Here is a 22,599-nt window from a genome sequence, read left to right as displayed (position 1 = left end):
GATGACCCTGGACCACCCACTTGTTTGACTTGAATTAAGGAGTGGGCGGGAGGGCGAGGCGCTGAGGTGGTGCTCTTTTTTTTTCTTCGGCTTCCTCCTACTTTACGTACTGTAAGTACCGGTAGGCTTCTTGGTAGGAGACGATCAGTGGGCGCTAGCAGGCTTCTTTCCATCCTAGGGCACTCTAGTCTTCTTGTTGGACTATGCCTCATGTAACGCCTGGTCCTTGAGCTCAGAGGCCCTTCGTCTGAAGTTGAGAATTAAGATCGGGTGTTAAGGCAAGCCCCCGCTGAGGGCAGTGCGTTGCCCGTGAATCCGGGCATGACAATCCCTCCCGGGCGTCTACATGTATCCATTGAGCGGGATCCTGCAAAACTCAGAGCTTACAAACATGCACTTCTCCAGGGGAACGCTGTCGACTACAGCGGGGAACCTGGGCAATGACGGGAAGAAACGAGACAACGGCCGGCTCTGAGAGAAACGACGGTAGTTTAATAAAGAGTAACACATGGACCGATGGAAGTTGAAGGCCGTCATCTCCCGCCAAAGCATCTTCGATGGTCCCTACGGACTAATCGATGGCCTTTTCGCCCAGAGACGTGGAAACTCTAGCGCCTGGTCTGTCCACCGCTACTCCATGTTAACTGTTCTTCTGCTCAATTAGCGTTTCATGGCGTCTCATGGCGCCCCATGGCGTTCACAATTCACACCCAAAGTGAAAGTCCAAAAGCCACCCCGGGCCCCCGGGATGAACGGGGTGGGGCACAGTTGAAATTGCATCCTCCGCCGCGTATGCTGTGGTGAAACGGCCAGGGAGATTTGACCAGCCCAGGATCGTGTGCAATCGACTTACACGCATATACGCCCATCCAGATTGCAAAGAGGGGGCGCGCGAGGATGAAGAACCACATACTCTATTCGGGCCATGCCTAGCCCTGTCGTCCCGTCTGTCTGTCTGTCTGTCTGTCGCTGACGCCACGACGGCGGTACTCTCCCGAGTCCCGGCCGAGCCCCCCTTACTGTGTACACACTACTACGTAGGTAGTCCATGGATCCGTATGCTGGCCTATGCTAGTTGTGAGCGGATAGGATGTTTGTTGGTCGTGGTGCGGGTTCCAATACGGGGATCTTGTTGAAGGCTCCATTCGCGCCAATGTCTTCTTTAAATGGAGGCAATCACCACACCTCCCAGCTCTTAACAAGGTTTCCTCTCTTCTCTTCTTTTTGCGATCAAGGGATTGTTGACCATCTCCTTGCCCAACCGACATTCTTTTTAACAGACATTCGTTCATTCACTCATTCAAGGCTGTAGTCCTTTCCAAGCAACCAAACGAAACAGACAACACGAACATCACCAACCGACCGACTATCATTCATTATTGGACTTTGAAAGTTCCTCAACTGCAGTATACACCATGCGTTTCTTCTCCGTCCTCGGCTTCGCGGCCGCGGCCGTCGCCCAGCTGACGTCGTCTTCCCTCGAGAAGTACGTCGACGCCGCCACCATCCAGTCCTTCAACCCCATCAAGGAGTCATACTGGACCGGCCTCCCCCACCACCGCCGCACCCCCTTCGCCGTCTCTCCCGACGGAAAGTCGGCCTGGCTCGCGTACCTCGATTCCTCTGAGACGGGCGTTCACGTCCAGCAAATCGACCCCACCACTTTTGCCGCCACCGGCACCCCTATCACCGTCTCGGGCGGTAAGGAGGCCGCCGGCCTCGTCGCCCACAACGACGGCTTCGCCCTCATGACCAATGAGGTCCTCTCCGGCTCCGGCACCGACGACGCCATCGCCGTTCTCTACCGCTTCACTACCGGCAAGACCGAGCCCACCTTCAAGACCTGGCTCGGCGGCCCCAACGTCGACGGCAGCCAAGCCGCGGCCTCGCCCGACGTCAACGGTGATCTCGTCTTCTCCGAGAAGGCCGGCTACTACGCTGCCTACATTGTCATCACCGCCTACAAGGGCGACGCCACCGGCCACTTTGGCGATGCCATCCGCTACATCGACACCACCGGCAAGCTCACCCCCATCTCCGGCGCCTCCTCCAGCTGGGGCTGCTCCCACAACACGGGTATCGCCTTCGAGGCCGCCGACGCGGCCCCCTTTGCCTCCATCTGCGCCGAGGACCAAGGCGCCATCTGGCTCAACACAAAGTCCCAGGGCATGACCAACGACAATGTCAAGATCTCCAACGAGCACGTCATTAACGGCGCCTCCAACGAGGCCATGGGCGGCATGTCCGGCTCCTACTCCAGCCTGGCCCGTTTCATCGGCGCCGACTCGTACATCTTCTCCTGGGTCTCCCGCGGCGCCATTGACCTGACGGAGAACACGTGGATGGGCGACGGCTACACCCACGCCCAGAACCGCACCAACAACCGCAACGTCGCCATCGCCCTCTTCTCCGACAAGAACACCATCGTCGGCCCCCAGGCCTCGTCCGTCGTCGGCACCGCCGACGGCGACTCCCAGATCAACTGGATCACCTCGGGCTCCAACGACTGCTCCAACGCCCACGCCGCCACCTTTGACGCCTCCAAGGCCCTCATCACCTGGGAGGAGATCTCGAACCCTATCTGCGCCTTTGACGCCATGGGCTGCCAGGGCCCCTATGCCGGCACCAAGTTCCAGATGGTCGGCAGCGACGGCAAGAAGATTGGCGACGTCATCAGCGCCGACGACACCTACGTCGCCGGCGACATGGTCACCATGTCCGATGGCCGCATCTGCTGGCCCTACGTCTCCATGACCTGGAAGCTCAACGGCCCCGTCACCGGCTCCCCCGTCACCAAGATGTCCTTCGCCTGCATGACCGGCGGGGCCGGCTCTAGCGCCGCCCCCTCCGCTGCGCCGGCCTCCTCTTCCACCCCCACCGCCAGCGCCGTCGCCTCTCCCTCCGCTCCCTCCACTCCCGTCGCCGCCGCTCCCTCTACCACCGAGGCCGTCGATGCCGTCGCCCCTAGCGTCTCGAACTCCGCCGATCCTACCTTCCCCTCCGGCTCCGCCCCTCAGCCCATCTTTGAGACCATCTCTGGCACGGCCTACACGCCCACTGGCCCGTCCTACACCCCCTCCGCCTCCGCCTCCGCCTCCGCCTCAGCACCGGCCCCGGCCGCCCCTGCCCCCTCTGGATCCGGATCCGTCCCCGCCGAGGCCCCCGCCTATTCTGCCCCGACTGCTTCCGTCTCCTCCCCCGCCGGCGCCCCCGCCCCCATCTTCGAGACCCTGCCTCATGCCCCCGTGTCGTCTGCGCCCTCCGCCCCTAGCACCCCCTCCGGCACCCCCTCCGGCGCCGCCCCCTCCAAGACCAAGACCAAGAAGACCCGCACCCGTACCAAGACCCGCGGCCCCAAGCCCACTGCCGCCCCTTCTCACAGCGGCAAGTGCGTCGCCCACACCGTCTTCAAGACCGTCTACGTCACTCATAAATGAATAGTTGAAAAAGAGAGGACGCAATCCTACCTTGTGGGGATGATGAAAGGGGGCTTGAGAGAGGTGTGAGAGAGAGAAGGAGTTTGAAGGAGTCGTCGCATTGAGCACATCTCTTCAACAGGTGAAAGGGGTTGGGCTTGACGAGTTTTCATGTACATACTACGTACGACTTTGTACACACAACATTTCCCGCCTCGTATCTTCTGTTTTCTCTCCTCTCGTCCGCTTGGACGGAGGAGCGAGTCAAGGCCAATGGCCGATTTTGAGCAAAAAAAAAAAGAAATGGAACAAGAAAGACCCAGTTCACCATCGGCATCATTCCGGCGCGCTTGCATTCCATTTCATGCTCATATCCTTTATTTTGCGGGCCTCTAGGCTAGTGACCGAAACTGAAGCGAAGACATGCGAGAGTTTCGGAATTCGGCAGGGTGTGAGTGTTGTGTGGTCCATGGAACACTGGAAGGGCTATACGATGTACAATTGGACATGGAGAATGAGTCGTGCGCCGTCCGTCCTGAGAAGTGAGAACCGATGGGGAAGGGGACTCGAGGGAGAGGAGGAAATGAGAACCAAGTCAGCAGCGAGATCAGAGCGGCCCTTGACACCGCTGCGAACGGCCAGATCCGGACCAATAGACCCGCCGATAGTTTTCCAGTAATAATCATGGCCAACCAGAGTTGACACCTGCCTCTGTCGGCGGACGAGTGAAGTCAAAATAGCATGGGGTCCCCTTCTCAGACATCGCCGTTCCAACCAACGGTCGACCTGTCTGAGGCTCTGAGCTAGTCCCGACTTTCTCTCTCCCATGGGTCGAAGAAATAAGAGGCGGCCTAAACACCCACGAATGGCCAGACCAGCGGAGCCCATGGCACGGGCAACCCTGTCACACATCTGCTAGCTTCAGGTACGACGATAACGGACCGCCATTGGGTGCCGCCGCACCCCCAAAGGAGCAAGGGCAGCAAACGCTGACATGTACGACAGGGGAGCGGTAGGCCAATTGCAATAAAGGTGTGGACTTTGACATCCCAATTGGGTGGTCACATCCGGGCTAGAGAGGCGGGATCCCCATTGAGAGGATTTGTCGATGGATTTGATCATAAGGGGTGGACCAAGGTTCGATGATCAACAATGGCCCAACGACAAGCACGCATGCGATCCGGAGCCTATGAGCTTGATAAACTGCGTTGGTCTCCTCCGTATAGGAAAAAGGGTCCATATCTAAAGAAAGGAAACCCCTTCCCTGGTAGACTCTTTGACTCTGTTCCACCTGATTCCCACCTGACGACGCATCATCCACACACGACACGACTCCATCACCAATGATGGATGGATATTTTTTGGCCCAAAACGTGCCTTTTGTGCTGTCATATCTGCCGGGGAAGACGCGAGGAGCCCTTTCCATGGCCTTGTCCCCAACTTCCAAGAGCCCAAGACGGCTTTTTCGGATTTCCTAGCCGGCCCTGAAGCGTTGGTTCCCCACCTCCGGCCAGTATCCGACAATGTCCAAGACCCTGTGACCTCGTGAAGAACCTTATCGAGTGGCTTCCAAAGTTCCAAACCGTCAACGTTGCAATTTGTCAACAACACTATTCCTTCTATCTTCTCCATCCTCTTCTGACGAACCCCCTGCTATGGAGAGGAAAGTCAGATAACCTCATAGCCCGAATAGGCATGACACCATCTTTCGGCTGCGTCCGCTCTCGTCCAGTCACGCGCGTGATGCCACCCCCCGACGACACCTTGCTCGATTTCCGCCCCGGTAGCTGCGCCATTGCCGACAGACCCATCTGATCTGGCATATGGCTAACCAACCTTGGGTAAAGGGGGAGAAGGGGAAGGGGTAAGTGGGAACAGACAGAACAGACGATGAAGGGAGAGACGAGATAAGCCGCATCTTATAAGGCTTAGTGGCCGCCTCTCTCTCGTCGAATCTCACGATGCTGAAGCTGTAGACATCTCCTCATCGGTGATCTCGCCTTCATCAAGTCACGCTTTGTATCAGCCAGGCCAGCTTCGTTGCTGTGCGTCCTCTCGCTTTTTCCCAACGACATTCGCTCTGAATACCCGCCAGTCCTCACTCTTTGGTCCCTTTTTTTGTTCTCTCTCTCTCTTCTGGATACCCTCATAATGGTTCGCTCCAATATTGTTGGCCGTTTCTTGGCCGGACTCCTCCTTGCTTCTAGCGCGGCCGCCCATGCCGATGGCTGCAGCTGCTCCGCCGATGGCGTCAAGCGCGTCACCTACATCGTCGTCGAGATGCCCGACCAGCCCGAGCAAGCAGCCCCCACCCCCTCCTTTTCGACACTGACCACCGTCCCGACGCCGACCTCCACGGCCACGGAAGGGTATACCGTACAAGCCGCGCATGTCATCGAGGACATCCCGGCCTACGAGCCGCTCGCCGTCAAGCCCGAGCAACTCCGTCCGGCCGTCAACACCACACACACCTTTGGCGCCTCCGTCGCGCCCGGTATCGACACAAAGGACCCCGTCAACATCGTCCCGGCCACAAACGTCTCGCTCTACTACGCGGCGACGGACACACAGCAGCAGGGCTCCATCGACATGAAGCTCGCGCTCAAGAACCCCGCCGTGGTCCTCGACCACGTCGACGCCGTCAGCAACGTCGTCTGCGGCGACGACGAGCTCACCGTCTCCTTCTCCTCCGCCGACGCCTTTGACAAGGCCGTCCAGGGCTGGTCCGAGGCCGCAAAGGACGGCTTCATCCTCATCACCAACCATATGGGCAACTGCGACGCCGAGTTCGAACGCGGCTTCTTCCTCGCCACGGGCCTGACGTCCAGCAAGGACGCCCTCGCCGTCACGGTGGCAGCATCCAAGGAGGAGCTGACCAACATTGCCGGCGAGTGCGAAATGTCCTTCACCTCCCTCCCGGCCGCCTCGCTCTCGAAGCGCCTCACCCTCGACCCTTCCGTCTCCCTCAACTTCGCCCAGGGGCTCGCCAACGACACGGTGCTCTACAGCGACGGCCAATACGTCAACATCACCGCCGACGAGGCCTGGTTCAGCTCCACCGTCACTTTCTCCGGCTACCTTAAGTACAACTTTTGGGGCTTCAAGCTGCAGGCCCTGTACTTTGACCTCGACACCACCTTTGACTCCGCCGTCGGCCTCTCGGCCGACGTCGCCGCCGCCTACAGCCACACCCTGAAATACGCCCCCGACGCGCTGTCCTACTCCCTCGTCTCCGTCCCCGGCGTCGTCGAGCTCGGCCCCGGTGTCGCATTCGCCGTGGGCTTGGACTTTAATGTATCGGCCGCCGTGGGCGTCACGGCCGGGCTGAGCGTGTCGCTGCCGGCGGGCAACGTCCACCTCGACCTCCTCCACGGGAGCCAGTCGTCGGCGACCGGGTGGGAGCCAAAGTACAGTAGTTACGCCAACATCACCCAGGCGGCGGACGTGCACCTCGACGCGTCGGCCGACGTCACGGTGCAGCTGGCGTTCAAGCTCCTCGGCGGGCTGGTGGACCTTACCTCGGGCATCACGGCGACGCCCGGGTTCGACAACGTGTTTAAGCTGCGCGGCGAGCAGTACCTCGGGGTCAGCGGCAACAACGTCACGAGCAAGCCCACCGAGATCATTGCCGACGTGCCCAAGGACGGGTTGATCTGCGCTGACAAGAACGGGGTCGAGTTTGCGACGGACTTCCACTTCAACTTGACCGGATTCGCGACAAAGATGTGGAGCGGCGAGCTGTACAGCACTCGCGTGCCGCTTTGGGATCTGTGCTACAGCTGGTGAAGGGGGGATTGCCCTTTCACCGGGAGTTTTTATGTGCTCTAGGCATATCTTATGAACCTTTTTTTTTCTTCTGCTCTATCCAATGATGTATACTTTGAATACCTATCTCGAGGGGTCGTGCTCAGGCACCCTTCTGCGTTTAGTCATTTTGCTCTACGCAAGCCGAAGCGAAACATACTTTAGTCATACCCATCTACTTTATTCCTTTATGAAATACTCTCAACGTGATCTGCCGCCTGCCTCTATAAAAAAGAACGGAGACCGAAACCGGACGGGAAAAGAAGCCTGGGCTTGACCGAAGTAGACTCTGTCAGGGGCCCAAGTCGGTCGTTCAGAATAGTCTTAAACCCCTAAAGTCCACCATCACATCACGCCAGCTGCTAGCCCCGGGACCAGAGTCGTTCGTGGTTCCCCCCGTCCACTGTAAATCAAGCTTACTGTGGTAATATTGGAGTTTATTCAGTGTTATTGTTGATTCTTATTCCTCTCTTGACCCCCTTTCAAGCTCGTGAGGTTCCGCTGGGGTTCGCCGCGGATACGACGTTTTGGAGATGGGCTTGGCATATGCGCGTTGGGCTTTTCAGTATTTCTTCTCGACGTTCCCTACTTGGGTCAAGACTCACTGGGGTGGTAACTGGACGAACAGAATGAGTAGAGGAGTGGCCGAGACTTTTTCTGAGAGCGATGTTGTGACAACCGACCTACTGGTGGAACTGTGAACGTCAACTTCAGCCAAGAAAACTTTCTCATCCACAGCAACGAGGGCTTCCTTTAGTTCGCAAGTCATCACGATTATCCATTGAGGTGAGGTGCATAGAGTCTGTGGAGATACGCCGACTTAGATGGCCCCCGAGAGTCTGGCACATGCCAGGTTTTGGGAGCGGCTACTTGAATTTATTGATCTAATGGCGGTTTGTTTCACGAAGGTCCCCTCCCCCTGAGTTCATTGAATTATGGAATTGGTATCATGGTCCTTCACACTGCGATCCGCCCGCGGCTGGAGTTCAGTGCAAGAATATCAGATGATGGGGCAAGTACGGAATGAACATATCGGGGAGGCGTACCTTGACTAGAAGGCAAACCATACTGTCGAGATGAGATATAAATGATGGCTTCTTGGCCGCTGGCGATAACGTCTACTCTTGCTCCTCACCCTCACCTCACCGCATCTCATACACCACCACACTCTTCTCCTCCTTTTTCTTTCCTCGCAATTCAGCCAAGTTTATTCTCTTCATTGCTCCCGGTACCGAGATCCTGCGGGAAACCAAGAGCAACATGCAAGTCTTTACGACTGTGATCTGACATGAAAGGACATTGATAAAGGCTGTCTTGAATGGTCAATAGATGTAGAAGCACATAATAACGATTCGACGATTTAGACGCTCTTATCTTTCGTGTTACCATGATGTAAGGGTTGCGAAGTCAAGAAATCTTCTGACGCATGCTGTTACACGTATTCATGAAGGCCCAAAATCTCATCTCATTATTGTTGTACAACGAGTGGCATTGAAGATCATTCGATGACCAGCGGAGAGGAATATCGAACCTCTCTCAAGGTCAAACAACTACGTGGAAGGTGGCAATTCTTGAACTAGACTAAAATACTACTACAGTATCTGTTCTAATTTCATTACAGCATTGAGAAGTCACGCTTCATCTCCGGAAAGGTAAGCAAGCGACATCCTTTTGATACCAGCTCATAACCGTATACTTCAAACCTGCATATGTGGTCGCTGATCCCTTCCCCGAGCACTCTTGACAGCACTCTCCAACGCCAAAGGCAGGTCAAGATGGAAGAATGGTCTGTTGATAGCACTGACGGCACCGAGGTACCGAATTCCTCCCTCCTTGGACCCCAGAGCCCCATGCTCCAATGCCGACGACAACGACACCTGTTCCGAATCGCTCACCACGCACGCCGATTTCGACCGCCTCGTGACGCTCTGCTGCTCGCACAGCATAGGTGGCCGGCCAGCTAAATCAGCCAGACTGAAAACCGGCTCCCAGCCCTCCAAGTGTCCCGTCCTCGGACACCCGAACCCCGACACCGAGAGCGCACGCCGCGTCCAGCGGTTATGCAAGCCGGCAAAGTGCCACGCCACCGGCTCCGGCGCCGCCCACCTGTCGAGCTGGTTGCGCAGGTCCATCAGGCCCTCGACAGCGCCCGAGTCCATGTTGTTGACGGCGGAGCAGTCGAGGATAATGGCACGGAGGATCGGCTTCAGCAGCGATGGGGACGCGGTGTCGGTTTCGACCGTTGCGGGGGGCGGGACTGGCTCGTTCCATGGGCGGTCGCCTGGGTGGTCGTAGTGCGGCGTTGTGGTGCGGCGGATGGAGTGCGTGACGTGCTCGATCAGGCGGTCGATGTATTGTGCCTGGTTGAGGTAGTTGAAGCCTTCTGTGAAGCGGTAGATGAAGACGCCAGGGTAGAGAGCGTTGACTTGCACGGCTGGGTTGGTGCCGTCTTTGCGGTCTAGTGGGAGGAAGACGTCGTGTGACGAGAGGCGAGGCGACGGGGGCGCGTTGCTGTGGGAGAGGGTCTGTGAGCTGCTGATGGAATGGCTGTCCGAGTCTCTGTGGTCCGGTGTGCGGGCGTGATCTGGGTGCTGGTAGACGTGGGCTCGGCCGAGGAAGCGACCTTTGGATCGGGCGAGGCGGAGGAGGAGGAGGGCTGCGGAGAGGGCGACGGTGGCGTAGATGCCGTCTTCGAGGCTGGTGAAGATGGAGACGAAAACGCCAATAAAGTAGATGACGATGTCGGGTGGTGACATGAGCCACGATTTGAAGATGTGGTCTGGCGAGGTTATGAGGTTGATCACGGCATGAATGATGAGAGCTGCTAGGCTGGCCATGGGAATATAGTAGAGCACTGAAGTGAGAGCATACAACGCGAGGAGGAGGATCGCCGCGTTGAAGACACCAGCCATGGGGGTCCTCACTCCAGCCTTTGAGAGGATTGCGGTGCCGCCAAAGGAGCCTGTCGAGGAGTATGCGCCTAAAAAGGGGCCGAACAAGTTGGTGCACCCAATCGAGATGAGCTCTTGAGACGGCTGGACGGTATAGTTGTTGATGCGGCCAAACGACTTGCCGATAGCAATGTGCTCAATCACTAGAATGATGACCGTAGCTGGGAGATCTGGCAGCAGCGCCGATACCAATTTGGGATTCAACGAAGGCGGGCCAGCGTGCGTGAAGCCTTTGGGCAGCGTCCCCGTAATGCGGAACTTGTGCTCCCCATTCTCCAGCCCCCGGTTCACCAGGAAGCTGATGAGGGTATACAGCAGGATAGTAAAAGTCATGCGCAGCGAGCAGAGCATCTCCCACATGCGCTTCCACTTCGGCTGGGACCTGGCCATGCGCTCGGTGTACCACTTGATGGCGGCCAGCAGGAATAGGGCCGTCAGCCCAATGGCGGCATCGAGCTTGACGCGGGGCAGGCCGCGGGCCGTGTTGATGAAGACGCGGTAAGCGGCCTCCTTAGAATTGACGCCGTCGATGCCGAGGAGGGAGGGGATCTGGCTGAGGGTGATTGTGATGGCGGCGGCGGTGACAAAGGCGGAGATGGCGACGTGGGGGATAAACTCGATGACCCAGTCGAGGCGGAGGAGGCCGAAGACGAGGAGGACGGCGCCGGCGAGGAAGGCGAGGGTTTTGGAGATTTCTTCGGCTTGGAACTCGCCCGGGTGTTCTTCGAGGACTTTGGCGCTTACTTTTCCGACGAGAAGGGAGACTACGGCGGTTGCCTTTGTTTTTTGTTTTTGAGTCAGTTCAAGATGATTGTGACGATGAATCCCTTTGGGCGTCTTACCCCTATAGCAATGTCTTTTGAGGTTCCGAATATCCAATAAAGAGCTGCGCCGGTGAATGATGTGTAGAGTCCATATTCGGGGCTTAGACGAGCGAGAAGAGCGTAGGCCATGGCTTGTGGGATGACAACGAGACCAAGTGTGATTCCTGAATGCTGTTAGTCATGGGTGTGAAGTCGTCCAGCAAGGGACCCGGAGCTTCTTACCCGCGATGGCATCCGAGATGAGCCAGCGAGTGTTGTATCTCAGAACCCATTTGGTAAAAGGGAAAAGGCTTTTGACATAGCGAACCGACCCATCTTTTGTCGGTGCTTGCTCCGACAACCACTCCTTGACTGTCGGATCCTCCTCATAGTATGGTTCGTATGGTGAAATGGCGCTAACAACATGGTCCTGTAATTCTTGTGTCTGGTGGCGGGTGCTGGCTTCGAGATCGATACCGAGTATCTTTGCGAGAACCGCGCCAGCTTTGCTGGCCGCCATGTTTGGTCCGGATAGGTTTGCTTCTAATTCAATATTGTGTTCCCAAGGTTGGAAATATTGTTTCAAAAGACTGGATGTCAAGTCGTTGAAAGCTGTCACTCAGCACAGAGGGAGCAAAGATCGTCGTCGTTCAGATGAAAAGAGCGAAACACTGTAACTAAGTATGACCTGGAGAATACACGGGCTTGGTTACAGGATGGAGACGACGGCTGTCTCGACCTGTAGGCAAGACCGACCGCTTTGCAAGAAGCCGCACCGCCAGCCGCCTTGGCGCCCGACTTATCGAAGGGTGGACAAGGGGGAAGCTAGCTTGGCGGCAGATCGGGGAAGATAATCCCTACGTTATGGGACTTGACGCGGCGATCTTGAATAGTTTATTCGATCTTCCTTGACTCAAGTTTGAACAGCTTTTGGCCCGGTCTAGCTCTCTCTGTCCCGGGCTCTCCCATGTTGACTGACACGATACCTGCGCGTTACGAAACATGAGAAAGGAGACAGCAGGGCAAAGATTTGATAGTGTCCATCTGGTCAACTTCTCCACATGCCATCACGGCAGTGGCAGAGATTCCGTGGAGAGGGCGGGTCCATTCCCATGATGCCGGCGCTGACTAGGCCCCTCGGCGACCAAAGACGATGACCTAGTGCCCTAGATCTGGATCACAAACATGAACGGTGGGTCCAGGCTTGAAATGTGCCGCCGACGTGGACGATGCGGACGATAAGCGTGGCATTTCCGCATAGTGCCGACAACGATGGGTGGTTGTTTTTTTATCACCGGCCGATAGCCGTCCCGGGGAGGGGGGGAAGAGCTGGGGTGGCGGGTGTCGGTTCTCGGTGAGCGGGATCCACGATGGAGAACGGGCGCGGCCCCGTTTGTCGGGGATCGGTGGAGGTTACGGTTCCTTGTCTTTCAGTGATAATAGTCGGACGCTTTCACGGTTGTTTTAGTCTCTCTTGACATTGAGTTCATGCGGCTCTGGCGAATGGAGCACGTCTCCTCGTCAACGACTGCAATGTCCTCAGTCAGCCATTGCCACATCATGAAGACTTGATCCTCTACTACTAGGACATGGGAGCAATCTAGATTCTGGATGTTTCAACAAAGTCGTCATGTTCCAATAGAGACAAAGAGATAAGGTTCTGGCCTGCTGCCGGCACTCGCTCGGTCACCTTTCACGGCGGCGGCAAATGGAGCCGACCGCGGTGGCGCCGGTTGCCGTCAAAGGTGGTCTTGTCCAAGCACCGGCCGCATCGGTTGGCTTATGAACGACGGTTCCGTCTTTAGTGAGGATATTCAAGGACATGTGTCTGCGCTACTACAATCAGCCAGCTCACGACATGGACTTACATCGCCGTTCATTGAGATGTCGCTTGAGTAGTTGCATTGCGCTGTTGTGAAATAACGCCATGTTTGCCCTGGCTGTTATGCATTGCTGAGATAAAACGTAAGAGGCCTAACTACCTTACTTTCTGATAGTGAAGAAGCCTATATATTGTCCAAATTAGCTAGGAGTCGGCAGTCCCATTCCGAGATGCAAACATCTCGCAACATGGCTCAATGGTCTAGAGGTATGATTCTCGCTTTGGGTTCAGATATCTGTCTACTCTGCGAGAGGCCCCGGGTTCGATCCCCGGTTGAGCCCCTTCACTTTGCTTTTTGCAACACGTATTCCTGGTGTAATTGCCTGGGTGATTCGATTCCATGGTCTTTTTATGCTCCTCAAAGCGCCGCGATAAGCCTTGAATCGTGAGCTGCCGGGCGGGGACGGCACGGAGCGTAAGTGGGTCCAAGCCTTTTAGAGCCGGAGCGCCTGGGCAATGGCCCTCGCCCCGGCCAAGTCCGTCCATCTTTTCCATGTTGGTATTTGCTGTTCCTTGACCTCGTCGCCTTGCTGGAGCTCGGAGTTGGTCAAGGTTTGCTGTCGGCTGAAGAAACACATATATCGAATGGTTTGTCATATTCTATCATACAAGCTAAGATCGGATTCGCATGAAAGTTAGAATCAATGAGTGGCCCACGAGCCTTGCACGGCATGAGCTAGCTGTCAGCCCCGAGTCTATCCATCCGAGCTAGAGCATCAGTTTCAGGGGGGCGCGTCCGAGCCTCCGGATGGTCTTCATCAAGAACCTCACTAGCCTGAAGCGCCACTCGGAAAGATCATCAAGAGGCGTCCATCATCGTCGGCTGGATAAAGTGTGTTTAAACGCCGGCGGCAAGTAAAACTCTCAATTAACAGCAGCTGCCACCGAAAAAACAGTTGCAAAGAGATATCCGTCGGCTTCACAGCCTCCATACCCAATTTCCGAGCATCTTCGTGTAACTCCAAATGCAAATGTCGAAAAGGCAGTTGTCGACCATTGCCATTATCATGTCTGTGGGGGAGCACACGTTCCTGCCGGCGCGTCTTGGCAGTCTATGTTGCTACAGCAGCTTGTACTTCTTGGCCTTGGTAGTGAGCGGCATAGATACACTGCACTTGCTTTTGGAGCCTCCTCTTCGATATGGCTGAGCGCGTGTGTAGAGGCGGTGGGAGATATCCAAGACGATCTCTCCGGGGCTTCAGATGCCAAGAACACCGGACTCTGCGATTTCCGATATTTTCAAAGATGCCCCTGAATGGCACTGACTAACGAGAGCCGAAATTATAACCTGCGAATGCATGCACGGCTTCAGGAGCCTCGAGGCTAAACCAATTCTTCGGGTCACCCGGTGCACTGCGTCGATGGACTTGGCGATGCTTGATCTTTTTCTCAAAGCAACAAAGACCATGCCCTCCACGCAAATTGGGACAGCATACCATAGTTTCTGTACGAGTGGCTGGTTTTCCCTATACGCGCTGACCTCACACCGTTCATCCGATCACCGAAAAGTGCTATTTCAAGGTTCTAGACCTTCTTCTCACAGCTGCAAGAAGAGAGGACCATATTCTCGAGTCACCGAGCCTGAGCCATGGCCCAGAGTAACCATCTGGACTTCCGCTCCTATGTATGTTCGGACAGTCTTGGCAATCGACAACACGGCAATAGCCTCGATGTTCACGCAACGCCACTCGGGTGTTTTCCCCATCATGATGGGAATACGGATTCAAGTCAGCAAACTCGGTCACTGCAATGATATATATAGGCCATCGTGATCTCGTACCATAATGTTGGATCTCCAGGCCAAGCTTCGTCTCCAAAACGATACCCAGCTTCCCTCGTGTCGAAAACCTCCCTCACTATTTTGATAAGATGTTCTTCCGAGCTTCTCACCTCGTGGCGGCGATGGCCCTCTTCGAAGGGTCCTCGGCGAAGGACTGGTTGAGTCCTGAGTACAAGTACTTTTACCAGTTTGCTCTGCCGATCCCGCCGGTGAAGCAGCCCAAGATGTAAGGACTGCGCCATCCCATAGCCTTACCCTGATACTGACAATAATCCAGGTCCATCACGAACCCGGTTACGAACCAGCAGATTGACTACTACGAGGTCGACATCGTTCCCTTCAAACAGCAGGTCTATCCCAACAAGGGACCGGCCTCGCTTGTCGGCTATGATGGCATCTCCCCGGGACCTACTTTCCTGGTTCCCAGGGGGCGGGAGACAGTTGTCAGATTCACCAACAAGGCTGTTCTGCCGAGTGCGGTGCATCTCCACGGTTCGCCTTCTGTAAGCCACTTATACCCTGCATCTTGTCATGTCTCTAATGCTATGTCAGAGGGCACCTTGGGACGGATGGGCCGAGGATCGCATCCAACCTGGGCAGTACAAGGACTACTACTACCCCAACAGCCAGAGTGGGCGCTTCTTGTGGTACCATGACCACGCGATGGACATTGTAAGTATTCTGAGGCCTTGTCTCAGTTAACAAAGCTAATCAGGGTCTTCAGACTGCTGTCAACGCTTATTTTGGCCAGGCCGGTGCCTACATCATCCAGGATCCCGCGGAAGACGCCCTTGGTCTCCCCACTGGCTACGGTGTGAATGATATCCCCCTTGTCCTGGCATCCAAGCAGTACAACAACGATGGCTCCCTCTTCTCGCCGGCTGGCGAGACCGACAGTCTCTGGGGCGACGTTATCCACGTCAACGGCCAGCCGTGGCCCTTTTTCAAAGTCGAGCCCCGCAAGTACCGCCTCCGGTTCCTCAACTCGGCCGTCTCGAGATCCTTCATTCTTTACTTCCAGCGCCAAACCGGCGGCGCCAACATTCCTTTCCAAGTGATCGCCTCCGACGCAGGCCTCCTCACCGGCCCCATCACATCATCCACCCTGACCATCTCCATGGCTGAGCGTTGGGAAGTCATCTTCGACTTTAGCCAGTTTGCGGGACAAAACATCACGCTGCGGAACCAAGACGACGTCGGCAAGGACACCGACTACGGCTTCACCAACCAAGTGATGCGCTTCGTCGTCAGCAAACCCGCCGTCGTCGACAACGCCGTCGTCCCCGCCAACCTCCGCAACGTCCCCTTCCCGCCGTCGCAGGGCAACGGCGTCGACCGCAAGTTCCTGTTCCACCGCCAGGGCGGCGGGTGGAAGATCAACGGTGTCGGCTTCAGCGACGTCAAGAACCGCATCCTCGCCAACGTGCCACGCGGCAAGGTCGAGATCTGGGAGTTTGAAAACGGTGGCGGCGGCTGGACGCATCCCATCCACGTGCACCTCGTCGACTTCCGCATCCTCAGCCGCACCAAGGCGAAGCGGCCCGTCCTGCCCTACGAGGCCGCCGGCTTGAAGGATGTGGTGTGGCTCGACGCCGGGGAGGTCGTCCGCGTCGAGGCGCACTACGCCCCGTGGGACGGCGTCTACATGTTCCACTGCCATAACCTCATCCACGAGGACCACGAGATGATGGCCGCGTTCAACGTGACGGCCCTAGCTGATTTCGGGTACACTGAGACGTCCTTTGCCGACCCGATGGAGGCCAGGTGGAGGGCTGTCCCTGTTACGGCGGCGGCTTTTAGCAATGACGCTATTATCCAAAAGGTGCAGGCTATGGCGGCTCTTCAGCCTTACAACAACGTTGACGAGGTCATGGCTAGACTTGACCAGTACTGGTCCACTCGTGGTGGTGTCAAGATGAGGCGCGTCAAGAGAGCTGCGCAGGATGCCATTGACGGACCCCAGTAGTGCTTGATCTCGAGTCGATTTTTGTGGAGGCATGTAAGATATTGTGCGGTTTTCGTTTATATCAGTGGAGGTTGTCAAGGGCAGTGGAGTGGACGTTGGATACTTTCATCTGTACAACTTTAACTTTTTGTACTTTCGACTTTTTGAATTTTGTAAACATGGAAATATAGTAGATAATACAATACTGGGTCACTTGGAACTAAAGATGCTCGCGCAGCAAAGTTCACGGAAGCAGAACATGGGACAAAATAAGTGATAGTAGTTGAGAGTATGACTTTTCACGTCGTATTTGTCTATCTTTTGTCTTACACAAGAGGAACCACTGGGACTCTACCTTGCACACTTCTTTCCCTTTTGTAATTTTAGATTACAATAAGCCACGACAGCCACTCATTATTTTATGCGCCGATGTGGCCTGTGGCGAATGAAACACTAAACATGGTATGTGCAAGTCCAAAGCTATTGTATTGACGGCTTGTCAGGTTTGCGCGCATAAATGACATGTCTGCAAGCTCGTCAGTACTTCAAAAAGAAATTTAAAAAATTTCACGTTCGAGTGGCGACGGCTGGGGTGACAACTTACTGTCTCCAGTAGGCATGCAGCCTCCGATCCTTCACCTCCATCTTGACCTCACCGCATAGTTCCTCAACGGCAGCCCGGGTCCAGCCCTTCACCCTCGTCAACAGGCCCAAAGAGAAGGCTTCGAGACCCATGTCCAGATTCGCGCAGTTCCAGCGACCAATCTCTCTGAGTTTCGGGTCGTCAGGCCAGTTATTAAACGGCCATTTGAGAATCTGGTGGTGTATCTCCACGAAGCCCACGTTGGAAAGATCGTCTAGACAGTCGCGAGCGTAGTTTATAGGCCGGCCCACCTCGTCGGAGGCTTCGATAAGCGCGTTTTGCCAGCGATAGAGGGCAGCATTCGGCGGCACCGAGCCGTCGTCGCAGTACGATGGCAGTTCGAGGTCTTGAATCTCGAAATAGCCGCCAGGTTCCAAATTGCTGTGCTGGTGTTAGTGGAATGTCGGACTGAAGTTGAAGTATTGGAGATATTGGGCGTAAGTAATCAAGGCATTTAACCGAACGCAACTTCTTACTCGTATGCTCTTTGAATCATGGATCGAAAGTCGGACCAGCTGCCAGCACATGATCGGTTGAAAATGTAGTCAAAAGGACGGTCCCAGGGCCAATCAAGCTCAAGGTCGTCTATCTCAAAACTGCAGTTGGGAGGAACCCTAAACGCGGAAAATCAGTCAAGTAAGGAGAAGACAGAGTGCGAGATCAATCATACAGGTCAGGTTGGATCGCGCTCAGGTCTACACCGATGACCTAACGACAATTCAGTAATTCTGTTTCGAAGTCAGTCGCACTTCACTTCTACCTCGGAATTTGGATATGCATCAGCTATGAATGTGTTAGCCGCACCCATATCGAATCTAGCAAATAGGTGGCTCAAAGTCACGGTCAATTATAGCTCACCAAAGTCAATAGCCCAGATACCAGTTCCGGTACCCAGATCCAAAACTCGCTTTGCAGTCTCTCTACCAGGGCTAGTGGCCAATTCCCCATCCAAGGTTATCAACCAAAGATGATGTTGGAGATCTAATCGCTGTGAGGAAGCACGTGGAGGGTGAGGGCTTGGTGACACATACCGTAGCGGACAAGCTCCATCTTCACTATTGAGTCAGATCAACAAGTCTCATTGAAGGGTGGAAAGCGGAAAAGAAGGGAGCAATTACATCATCATTTGGATACGCATATTCTGTTGGTGATTAGACGCGAGCACAGGGTACTAAAGCAATATGGTGGCGGACTCAACTGCCTTCGCTCATCGAGTGGTACGATCTATCGTTTTCGAACCGGTAATCGAAAATGCTCGACGTTATCGAGAGGAGATCGGGCTGTGCAGGGGGCTAACGGAAATCAGCGATATGCCCAAGGAAGAAACTCAAGTCAATATTTATTGTGCACACCTCCATGTCCTCAATTGCAGAGTCGAGATCGGAGTCCATGGCTTCGGTGTTCCTCTCCTGCGGATTGTCAACATCTCGTTTCGAAATAGAGTGGCATGAAAAACTTTAGGGTCGAGTGCAATTACCTACCTCATCTCTCCATTCAAGATCGTCGTCGATGTCCATCTGATCCAAAAAGCAGGAATTGAAGATCCCAGTGACGAGGATGGGTGAACCGAACTGTCGGGTTCCGCGTGAGAGAACCGAGTAGCTGGGGCGGGGAAAGGGGGAAGGGGGGGTGGAAGGTCGCGGCACGTCAAAGAATGGGTAAACGGGTCCATTATGAATGGGTCAGGTTTTCTACCGCTCATTGCAAGTGCAGATTTTCCAGGAACAGGGGTTTGAAGAATGCCGTTGTTGGTTTCAACACGCTCTTGTTGGTTCCAAGTGCGGCATGTTGGTGTGATGAGACGCCAGCCGTCGGGCGGTTATTGCGGAATCATCTTGGACCAACCAGTAGACGTGATGAGGCGGTCTGCTTACCTCCTCCATCACCCATCGTCTATCGGATTCAATAGCGTTGTAGGACGTAACAGGGGCCTGGCGGTGACGGGGATACTCTTGTCAATGAGGGTGGAGCAGTGCTACAACGATAACCAGATTCACGGAGACCAGGAGGCGAGCTTGGGGAAGTCCAAGCGTAACCCTGCTTCTCTATCATAAGCTGCAATCTGAGCTCGCCGCTCAACGGACGATGATCGTCGAAATTTTCATCTGTCTGGCCGGTTGGCCCAATGGCAAGGCGTCTGACTACGATACACCGTGGAATCAGGAGATTGTGGGTTCGACCCCCATGCTGGTCAATTTCTCTTTGCTGTTTGATCTCACATGATCTTTTTGCGGATCTGGTGACGGCACGAACAAATGAACCTATCAGTGAACCTTTTCTTTATTGCTCACCCTCTGCTCTGCCCTTGTAGCTATACTTTAACTCCAAATTGTTTTAAGGTTATTATTTAAGTACGTTGAGCTAAGAGGTAATAATAAACCTATCTATCAAGACGGTACTTTTAAACGTCTATATAATACTTCCAAAAAGAACATAGGTACTAACAATAAAAAATGTTACGGGAAGTGTCATCCTTTTCAAGAAGTCGGCGGCACTCTCGCCTAGGAGCAAAATTAATCTGCCGATCCACCTCACTCAATATTGAAAAAGCCAATTTTATGACGGAATCAAAATGCATGGGTACCGCACTGTGTTTTGGTAATGCCCAAATCTCTAGACTGTGAAAACATCAAACGGCTAAGGCATGACACCAAGATAGACTGCTCAAGTGAGCAATCATAAGAACTCCCATATCAGAATGATCTCAGCCACCAATTATTCCGACACATTGGCTTATCCTCTGTTGCACTGCACCTTCCCATCGCCATTTACTTGAAGATCTGAGCACGAATAGCAAATGCTGTCCTCCGCTCCCGCATCGCGGCACCGTGAGTGGAATTGATCTCCGTCAATCTTCCACTTCTTAATCATATTTTGTAGCTGAAGTTGTTAGCTTGGCCTGGGCAAATTTACTTCCTCGAGCTTGGCTTACGTATGATCCATCCTTAGGAGGCCCAGGGCTGTGGGCAAACCAAGATGTTGTAGAATCCGCCAGATGTTCAGATGGACCTTGATATTATCAGCACATTGGATCGAATGGCTCGTGTTGCAGAACTTACCCCAGACATAGCCGAAACAGGGTTCCGAGGCAACCTTGGCTGTCGCTACGGGGTCGACCGGACCGTGGGTCCATTGCTGACAAGCACAGTAGTCGTGCGAGTCTGCAACAGCGTCAGATCTATTCAATGTTAGCAGTGTCACCAAAGGATGGCGGAGAAAAAATCTACAGCAGCGCGATAGCTGCCACAGCTATTTGAAAACGCATCTTATGATTTGTGTTGACTGATGAGAGAGTGACAGAGTCGAGCCAGAAACAGAAGGAATGAACGCTTGTGGTCGAAGCAAGTAAAATCCAACTGTCAGGTAGAATCTGCGTTGAGGGAGGTCATGGACGGCTGCGGGAATACCTTCTTCATATAGGTATCTAGGCTCATTGACTCAATGTCCACACTTACTTTCCCGTTGAATTTCAGACCTAAGTAGTCCAACGATATTACCGACCCGTAAGTTAATTGCACCGAATAGTTCCAACGCCAATAGACAGACTAGCAAACTTAGACGGGTCTGGTTATATGAGACTCTTCGTTCTCAACTACCTACGGCCATTAATCTTCCCATGTCATGCAATTGCCTCTGAGGGGCCTCAAAAATTATACTATTGCCTTTTAGTACACCGTTTGACTTTCTCGGGCTCTTCTGACGTCTCTTTACCGACTAGCTGGTGAACAAAGTTTTCGTGTCCAACACGCTTGGTCCAGCCAATCTTACGAAGTTGATTAAATATTGGGTATGTGCGCAGTTCAGCCTCCACATCGTGGTTTGTCTTGTTAGTCAATACATATAATGCGATAAGTCTTCGCTTGAAGCTTCGTTTGTATTAGTGACCCTTATCACTGTCATTCTTTCGCAACCTCACTTTCGGAAACGACTCAACTCCAAAATGAAGACTTCCGCTCTTTTCCTCGTTCCACTCTTTGGCCTTGTGCTCGCCGCGCCTGCAACTCCGCAGGATCAGTGCAGTGTGGCAAATAACAATGTTTTCCAACAAGTTTCAAAACCGGATGGATCGTAGGTGTACCCTCTATCGTTGTTGCCGAGAAATCTTGCTCATCAATGATCTCACCCAGAGGTCTTCAAGTAAAGGGATGTGATATTGCCATTTCGCAATACGTTTCTGAAGCCACTGGCCTTGAGAAGCGTGCGATGCATGGCACCCTTCAAGTGATGTGGACCATCACGCTCTCAGCCTCAAAAGACATAATCATTCGCGCACTCGTCAACATGGTCAGCGACCAGATCACCCTGTTCACAGAGATGGCTGGGATGGGCGTCACCGTCGACAATGTGGCTCGGCTCTCGGGTAACCAAGTCGCCTTTGAGGTGAATGCTGAAGGAAGGTGGGGTGATACTGCTGCCAGATTTGTATACGATTTCGGCATTGGAACCATCGTCAGCTTCATCAGAGAAGGTGCTCGTGATCCCAATGGATACAACTTGCCAGTTGACACCGAATACTGCTACACCACACTGTATGTTTGTTTCCTTTCAATTCAAATTCCACATTCTAACCATGAAATAGGGTATAAGCTGCCACACATTGCACTTGTTGTGCATTGAACAATCCTCTTGTATCGCCCCGATAACTCACTCTTCCGGAGGCCTAATAGCGGTATGCAGAATGATGAGTACATGTACCTCATAGACTGTCAAGGCCACAGGTTCCGTGGGCGAGTTAAGGAATAGATCAAAAGCTCAGTGGATTGTGTCTAGATAGAAGACGTAGCGTAAAGAATAAGAAGAAAAGAAGGCGTTGCTTGCGTAGCGCATCGCTGCTATAAAGGGAGTCCGTCACAACTCACGATACCCTTGACACCACCCTGGCACGCGATCCCGTGACAACCTCGCACTTATTTATACTAGACCGGTATAAACAGCATACTAGTGCTAATTACCTACTTTTAGTCACGGTACTCTTCTAGTATTATGTCAGGTGCACAGCCACCGGCGGGGCGCCGGAGGGCTGTAAGGGTGCAGCCACTAGAAAGACCCAATCTGGTCCTTCAAACTAGCTCAGAAGCTGAGCAACGCGAATGCAAGGTAGGACAATGTACTTTAGAACAGCAAGCAGGAGAGTAAGCTTTCATGTGACTCTTAATTTCACGAAGCTGGGTCTACACGCGACTGCTTGTGTGCTGCACCTCAAAATTTCGCAATTTTATCCTCTAGCCTGTCAGACGCACCGAAGACTGGAGCTGAACTCTTCAATCAACCACGCCACCCCGTGTGGCCTTGTTTCCGCACGGAAATACCACTGCGTTGCTCCATGAAGGCATAGGAGTAAGGAAAGGGGCCAAGTATGTCATAAGGACGGAAGT

The 22,599-nt window shown here is 54.1% G+C and overlaps 7 protein-coding genes across 7 annotated transcripts; 4 read left to right on the top strand and 3 right to left on the bottom strand.

Annotated features, from left to right (window-relative positions):
- Positions 1–1,415: 1,415 nt before the first annotated feature.
- Positions 1,416–3,437, top strand: CORC01_10656 (uncharacterized protein; the record flags this gene model as incomplete). The annotated part of the gene is made up of 1 exon (XM_022622283.1): positions 1,416–3,437. One exon carries the CDS (start codon positions 1,416–1,418, stop codon positions 3,435–3,437), a length of 2,022 nt encoding a protein of 673 aa, XP_022471245.1.
- A 1,598-nt stretch (positions 3,438–5,035) lies between these two features.
- CORC01_10655 (uncharacterized protein) lies at positions 5,036–5,239 on the bottom strand (the record flags this gene model as incomplete). Its single annotated transcript, XM_022622282.1, has 1 exon — positions 5,036–5,239. The coding sequence occupies one exon, from the start codon at positions 5,237–5,239 to the stop codon at positions 5,036–5,038; it is 204 nt and encodes a 67-aa protein (XP_022471244.1).
- Positions 5,240–5,567: 328 nt separating this feature from the next.
- Positions 5,568–7,202, top strand: CORC01_10654 (uncharacterized protein; the record flags this gene model as incomplete). The annotated part of the gene is made up of 1 exon (XM_022622281.1): positions 5,568–7,202. One exon carries the CDS (start codon positions 5,568–5,570, stop codon positions 7,200–7,202), a length of 1,635 nt encoding a protein of 544 aa, XP_022471243.1.
- Positions 7,203–8,917: 1,715 nt separating this feature from the next.
- On the bottom strand, positions 8,918–11,494 carry CORC01_10653 (sulfate permease; the record flags this gene model as incomplete). The annotated part of the gene is made up of 3 exons (XM_022622280.1): positions 8,918–10,948; positions 11,014–11,159; positions 11,218–11,494. The coding sequence occupies 3 exons, from the start codon at positions 11,492–11,494 to the stop codon at positions 8,918–8,920; spliced, it is 2,454 nt and encodes an 817-aa protein (XP_022471242.1).
- A 3,231-nt stretch (positions 11,495–14,725) lies between these two features.
- On the top strand, positions 14,726–16,602 carry CORC01_10652 (multicopper oxidase; the record flags this gene model as incomplete). The annotated part of the gene is made up of 4 exons (XM_022622279.1): positions 14,726–14,862; positions 14,914–15,139; positions 15,189–15,308; positions 15,361–16,602. The coding sequence occupies 4 exons, from the start codon at positions 14,726–14,728 to the stop codon at positions 16,600–16,602; spliced, it is 1,725 nt and encodes a 574-aa protein (XP_022471241.1).
- Positions 16,603–17,061: 459 nt separating this feature from the next.
- On the bottom strand, positions 17,062–20,489 carry CORC01_10651 (methyltransferase domain-containing protein; the record flags this gene model as incomplete). Its single annotated transcript, XM_022622278.1, has 15 exons — positions 17,062–17,107; positions 17,186–17,605; positions 17,701–17,838; positions 17,895–17,932; positions 17,985–18,007; positions 18,083–18,205; positions 18,256–18,274; positions 18,343–18,365; positions 18,423–18,516; positions 18,577–18,633; positions 18,706–18,795; positions 19,997–20,104; positions 20,157–20,233; positions 20,284–20,402; positions 20,452–20,489. 15 exons carry the CDS (start codon positions 20,487–20,489, stop codon positions 17,062–17,064), a joined length of 1,413 nt encoding a protein of 470 aa, XP_022471240.1.
- Positions 20,490–21,164: 675 nt separating this feature from the next.
- On the top strand, positions 21,165–21,810 carry CORC01_10650 (uncharacterized protein; the record flags this gene model as incomplete). The annotated part of the gene is made up of 3 exons (XM_022622277.1): positions 21,165–21,292; positions 21,352–21,753; positions 21,804–21,810. The coding sequence occupies 3 exons, from the start codon at positions 21,165–21,167 to the stop codon at positions 21,808–21,810; spliced, it is 537 nt and encodes a 178-aa protein (XP_022471239.1).
- Positions 21,811–22,599: the final 789 nt, after the last annotated feature.

This window comes from Colletotrichum orchidophilum (assembly GCF_001831195.1).
Source record: "Colletotrichum orchidophilum strain IMI 309357 chromosome Unknown Scaffold_107.1, whole genome shotgun sequence".
NCBI classification, from domain to species: Eukaryota; Fungi; Ascomycota; class Sordariomycetes; order Glomerellales; family Glomerellaceae; genus Colletotrichum; species Colletotrichum orchidophilum.
Note: the sequence above shows the minus strand (reverse complement) of the source record. Positions and strands in the feature narration are given on the sequence as shown.